At 46.4% G+C, this 6689-nt stretch overlaps 1 protein-coding gene across 2 annotated transcripts in view; it reads right to left on the bottom strand.

Moving 5' to 3' along the window:
- Positions 1-1907: 1907 nt before the first annotated feature.
- The window catches only part of SLC23A2 (solute carrier family 23 member 2), a 128605-nt gene continuing 123823 nt past the window's right edge, over positions 1908-6689 (bottom strand). For both annotated transcript variants that reach the window (XM_057702317.1, XM_057702316.1), the window contains one exon: positions 1908-6295. In XM_057702317.1, the coding sequence (XP_057558300.1) occupies positions 6063-6295 (233 nt within the window). In that variant the 3' untranslated portion in view covers positions 1908-6062. The remainder of the gene's footprint in view (positions 6296-6689) is intronic.

Below are 6689 nucleotides of genomic sequence, written 5' to 3'. Positions count from 1 at the left end.
CAGTCGTCAACAATCACAGCCACACTTTTGAACCCAGCGTTGCAAACAGCATATAGTCAGGATTTTGTTTTGTTATCTGGTCTAATGACCTATCTTTTCATTGGCAAGTTTAGTCCATTTATAGTTGGGCTTGTTTCTCTCATCTCTGTTAAGTCTCCTCTCTTCTCCCATTAGAAGTCGAGACAGCCTGGAATTAGAATTTGAGCACGTCATGGATATTTTTTCTTCCCTTTGGCCTTCACTGTATTTTAATGACCAAGTGTGTCTGCCCAAATCCATCTGCTGGAACCTAATCCCCAGTGTGTTGGTGTTAGACGGTGGGGTCTTTGGGAGGCAACTGGGTCGTGAGGTCGAGTTGGGTCGTGAGGTTGAGGCTCTCATGGATGGGAGTAGTGGCCTCAGAAAGGAGGCCTCAAAGAGCTCGATCTTTTGCCCCTTCCACACCTGAAGACACAGCGAGAAGATGGCTATCTCTGAATTAGGAAGCAGATCCTAACCAGACACCGAATCTGCCATGCCAAGATTTCCAGCCTCCATAACTGTGAGAAATGCTTCTGTTTCTAAGCCACCCGGCCTACGGTTTTCTGAGAGCAGCCACAATGGACCAAGACACCACGTTTACCCAAATTCTTACTGCTCACCTTTCCCTCCGTTATCTCCTGCAGTACTTTCTGGGTTTGTTTTCCCTCATATGTAAGTACTTCATCCAAATTATTTAAATGGGGGCCTTTGGGTGGCCAGACATAAAATTCTAAGTTCAAAGTTCTTTTTCTTCGGTTCTTAAACACGTAACTCCATAAATAGGGTTGCTGTGGGGAAATCACAGGCGTTCATGGGTTCTCAGCATTAGAGGGCTTTGTTTTTCCTCATTCTCTCTGGAAGCTTTCAGAACTACCTTTGTCTTTGTCACCCTTGCATTACTATCCAGCAGTGAAGGTGAATGAACTACATCACAGTTATGGGCCAACATGAAAGAATCTCACCATGGTGAGTAAAAGGTGACAACACCTTTTACACAATGTCCAAAAACATGCAAAACTAATACTAACTGGTAAATTGTTTAGGGATGCATATATATGGCAAAATTGTGAAAAGCAAGGTAAGGATAAACCCCAAATCCAGCTAGTGATTCTGTCTTAGTGAGGGGTGGGATATACCGGGTGGGGGGCCTTTAGTACTGAAGTGTGTTGTCCCTACTGGGGGTGAGAACATAGGTATTATTTTTCAAATACCTTACATGTATTTTCTGCATGTATACAGTGAGAGGTAAAACATTTCACCTCGTGACTGGATGCCCAGCAGTGGCGCACAGGTCAGGATGCTGCGAACAGGAAGCAGCAGGTTGAACACCCTGGGGGAATGGCTGTGGTGGTCACTATGGCTGAAATTGCCAGAGACAAACCAGGGATAGAGACGGGGATGGAGGAGCTCTAAGTTTGTTCTAAATTAAGAAATACATCAATAAAGCACCTCTGGACTTTCCACAGCCACCAGGAGCCAGGCCACTGACTGAATGAGCTGCTCTCAGACTTGGCTCTGAACTTTTTCTGGAACGCACACCTCACATTTCCTGTCCCAGCCTAAACAGTTGGCCTACAGGGGCCAAGACTGCTCTGGGAGACTTTGATTCCACTGTGTGGACATGACAGCCTTTCTGGTCACCGGTCCCTAAAAGGTCTCCAACCTCCAGGTGTTACTACCTTACTAAAAGATTCATAATTTCACCCCAAAGTCCAGCATGAGTGCATCCTCTAACCAAGGTCTCCCTTCCCCTTTAGGCATCCTCCTTTGAGTCTTCAATGTATCTGACAAAGGTGAACTTGTTGAACTACAATTTTTATTAGTCGATTTCACCCCCCCCAGGTGATCAGCCAAAGAAGGTTTGTGGACAGAAGAACTGTGTCCAGGAGAGCTTTTATTTGTACGCAACAGTTTTAAAAATACAGAATAAAATAGCTTTATCTCTACTATTATTCACAACATCTGGTCCAAATATTACATATTTTTAAAATACTTAAACATTTAATGAAGCCATGTTAGAAAAACAATATGAAAATTCTTTTTAAAAACTCCATAAAAGAATTAGACATCTCAAAAACAACCCCACCGCAAATACCCTCAGTATGCAAAATAAAAATAAAAAACAAACAAAATCCCAGAAATGTATATAGCCAAAGTCAGTCACAAAAACTTAAGGAAAATATAGGCATCCCCACTGTTTTAAGAACAGTCCGGAATTTATTAACATGTCAAACAAAGGTCGTTAACAGTGAACAAAAAGGGCATTAACTTGACTGTCAGTAAGTGGGCACCGCAGGAAGGGTGTCCTAAGTGCTGAGAGATGCACAGAGAGACCCTAAGGAGGTTGGATGTTACTGGAGTGGCGTGGAGACAGGCATGGTTGCGACCAGCCTGAAGGGGCAGGAATGTGTGGTGGCTGCTGAGAAGGGGTCCTCACATGTCCACGGACAGACGCTGAACGCTGGCAAAGACAGGCCATCTTCTTGCGCTGCTCCAGCTGTGACTGCGGGAGGGTGAAGGGGGAGGGTGGAGGAGACCCTATTCTCTGTGTCAAAATCGTAAGGGGACAGAGCACAGGACGTGCTCCCCAGAGAAGCGGCCCTGTGAGGGCTCACAGGACCTCAGTGTTCGGGGCGCAGCTGGGCGAGCACAGCAGGGGCGGCAACAGCCGCAACAGCCACACAAGGCCTGCTGCCCGTGGCTAGGTGCCCACCCCGAGCTGCAGGGTGAGCGTGCGGGATGCTGCCTTCCCTGCGCCACACGGGCTCTGGGACGAGGCCTCCACCACAGCTCCTCAGTCGTCTCCTATCTGGCTTGACCACTTTTGTGGCATAGACATTATGGAAGATTATAGTTGCCAGCTTTAAGTCTAAGTTGCTGGTACCAGTATCTCAGCTGGAACATGAATTAAAGAAATAACAACTTAGCTCATGGTCATAAAATAAACGTATGGGTAAATAAAGTATACACACATACTAAAGATTCATCAATGGAGAAATTCTATCACCACATGACATTGTCATGAAAATTATCATTCCCTCCCTGGAAAACTGTGACTATTATCCTGGGTAGAAATGTTATTTTACTATATGGAAATACTGCAATATTCATGCATAAACCAGGTTGTCATCATGAAAGTCAGTATTCTACAGTATAAAGCAAATCCTGTGTGTGAATTTGTTACCATGAAAACTGGAAACCATCAGGACCTATGGTTAAGCCACTTCCCTTGTCTTGATAAATCACAAGAAACTACAATCTACCATTTGAAATCCTTGTAAGGAAGATTTTGTATCAGTGAATCAATGTTTAATTCCCTAGTGAGAATGAGAATGAAAAGTGCCTACAAAGACCAGAGCCATTTCCCACTTTTCTGTGAACCATTTAGGTATTTTCTCAAAACCAGTGGTGTGTTCTCCCTTGCCGCCACGGTGACACTGCAGCATCTACTGTCCTATTTACAAGTTTCTACTTTCCACACCAGGGTCACCAACGTAAATGTGAAAATGGTGGGTAGGTGTTCATGTGGGAATTGGAGGCTGAATGCCCTGTCCAAGCACATTCACATCCAAAATATTCTAAACATTCAACTGGCCACAGCATGGTAGGTATGCGGCCCCAGCAATGCGAGTGGGAGGTGCACGGGCACAGACCACGCACGGCCACTGTGTCCCCCAGAACTCCCCCTTCAGGTGTGTGCTGAAACACAGGAAGCAGATAAATATATTTTTCTTTTAACTACAGATTCATTCTGTAGCACATCTGCTAGCAAGAGGACACTTCCTAAGCTCCTGTCCCCTTCCCCCACCTTGGACAGAGAATCTAAGTTGGCCCCAATGGAACAAGAAGGGCGAAAACCCTCTTTTCCCAATAGGAGGTGTGGGCATAGGGCTTCTTTGCACATTTGAAGGCTTACGGAAAATATCTGCCCCACACACCAGCAGCTCTGAAACTTCCCGATAAGCCTAGCCCAGGAAAGTTTTCAGAAGGGAGTGGGTTCCTAGGTATTTGAAGCACCTGCTTGAGTGTTACCCACTGGGAGGAAAGATGCCCAGGTCGAGTTAAGCTGAAGAGAACTTGCTGCTGAACTACCAACGGTTCAGAGGCTTTCACTTGGGTATTTGGTCCTTCTGCTCATCTAGACAGCCAGAACACTGCAAAGCTCCAGGATGCTTAACAACCTCCCCACACTTCAGAGGAGAGAAACTGGAGACGCTGAGCAAAATACAAACAGAAGGAACTAAGCAGCTAAGGCGACAGCGAGGGCTGTCGCCTCAATGGCTCACCAAGCCAACGTGCTTCCAAAGCTACATGCACCAAATACACTTCAAGAAACATACCATACAAATACAAATTTAGAATCTAAGTTTTTTACTTAATCTGCAATAAGGTCTTGGCAAAACAATGCAGTGGCTCTGAAGTCTTCTTGCCAGAATAGGCCTTCAAGCCCCAAACTTTACAGGAGTGGAGGAGGTTGCAGTGACGCACTAATGCTGTCAGAGGCATCCCAGCATGCTGCGCAGAGCCAGCTGCGGGCTGGGAAACTTGCCATGTGGACACAGGCTGCTGAGAGCCACGTGCTCGCTGCCTGGGGAAGAAGCACTGCCTCCTGAAGTGAGGTCACTCAGGCTCTTCCTCTGATTGAAAATTTCAAACTAAATTCAATAAGAGTCATTTCAGAAAGAATTTAATATTATTAGTTAGAATTCAACAGAGGGGGCCTGCCAGCTGCTCTTCTCTCCACCTTCGGCAATGACCCACACAAGAAAGGCAGCATTTGGCCAGGCATCTGATCTTCCCCTTAACTGCCAGGCCAGGATGGCAATAGAACCACAGTGATTAACTGACCAGGATGCCGGCTGCTTGCCAACTGCCCCAGCTTCCCTTCTTCACAAAACAAATTCACGTATAACTTAACCCATGGTTTCTGGGCTCTGGTCCAGTAGTCAGTTTTGATAAATAGATTAAGCATTATGTATTTACACTTTCATGGTATCAAGCAATACAAAACACAACCACAATAATGGTTACTGGCCTTCAAGAGCCAAGACAAGCTTCCCTGATGGTGTCCACAGCTTGAAAAACGCTGGTTCCTTTCTTTATGGGGCACAGGAGGTGAGGGACAAGTAAGAGGGATGAGGGTCACATGGAAAAACACTGATTACAAAAATCTATAGTCAATAACATTAAATAGGAATAAAATCTTGTAATTATAGATACATACAACAATAACTGACATCCACATGCCAGCAGAACCAAGACCCCCATAAACATCTGCTTGGTGCCCTAACAGGCACCCTATACCCGTCACACCAGCCAGGAGTGATAGATGCCAGATGGTGTCTCAGCTACTAGTAAAAAAAAAAAAAAAGAAAAGAGGCCAATACGAGATGTGCTGGCCCAGTTCGGGCCAGGGTGGCACCAAGAAACTGTAGTTGAGAATCAGATACTGATTTCAGGTACTTTCCCTTCCCGTCCAATTCCCCAATTTCCATTCCAATTATATCTGTACAGATGCTACCCATGCGCAGATGTGGGCATAGGGTAAGCATGCCACTGTTCTCAACTGGCCAGTAGCCAGTAGCCACCCCTACAGGAGTATCAGGGAACCCAGAATCACATTTGCCAATGCAAGGATACTGGTGCCCCTTGACCAGAGGAGGCCCCTACAGGTGAAGGTCCTGATGTTTCCAGGCACAGAAAGCCCCTGGACCCTGGAGGTGTTAGAAGGGAACTAAAAACAAGGAATTGCTGTGGACTTCAAGCATCCACTCCCACAGGAGGACAGGAACTTCAAATTCAGTGACCACGGCCAGCAATGGATGCTCTCAAAGGCAAAGGGTCAAGGACTTAAATAAAAAGGTGAGACACCGTATTAGACATGATCACAATCCACAACAAAAAAGCTACCTGTCATCCGTCTTAGCTCTGGGGTGGAGAATGTAAATGCAGACCTACAAACATACATGTTACTGCTTGTTACTCAGCAAGGAACTACAGGTTCATGCCTCACTGCAGCTGGGCCACAGGGCAAGCTACGGCTATACTGTGGCCTGCGAGTCTTCATCTGAACTCCGGCTGTTAGCGCTCTTTCCGAGGCCTTTCCATGTGTAGCCTGCAAAGGTTGGGCTGATGGGTAAGTAGCTGAAACATCTGTATTTTTTAATAACGTTCATGCCAAATGGCAAATCATAGGATTCCATGCCATCGAGAGACTTGCTCCCTTTGCCCACGCCCTTCTTCCATTTCCTGATTCCTCTTTCCTCTGGAGTACCTGTGGACACACACAGACAGAAACAGAATGGTGGAAGGGTTAGTGAACAGCTCCACCGAGAACTGAGATTCTCCACTGCTGTGGTCCCACAGAGCAAACGGAAGGGATGGCAGGAAAGAGCTCCTGAGGAGCAGCTGGTGCTCAGGAATGACTTCTCTAAAGTGCAGATGTGATCTTGCAAAGGGGTCCAGAGTCCTCAATGCACCTCACAATGCCCTCACCACTCGGTCATTGCACCCTCCACCCCCACCCGGACACACCACTTCTTATACTGTTTTGCTCCATTTTAGTCAGGGCGGAAGGGTGCATTTGTCACACATTCCCTACTTGCTGTGCTCCTGTGAGGATGAACTTCCACTGGCAGTTCTGTACCCTGACAGCTGAGTGGGAGAGA

Source organism: Hippopotamus amphibius, chromosome 12 (assembly GCF_030028045.1).
Source record: "Hippopotamus amphibius kiboko isolate mHipAmp2 chromosome 12, mHipAmp2.hap2, whole genome shotgun sequence".
NCBI classification, from domain to species: Eukaryota; Metazoa; Chordata; class Mammalia; order Artiodactyla; family Hippopotamidae; genus Hippopotamus; species Hippopotamus amphibius.
This window is presented reverse-complemented; position numbering and strand designations above follow the sequence as displayed.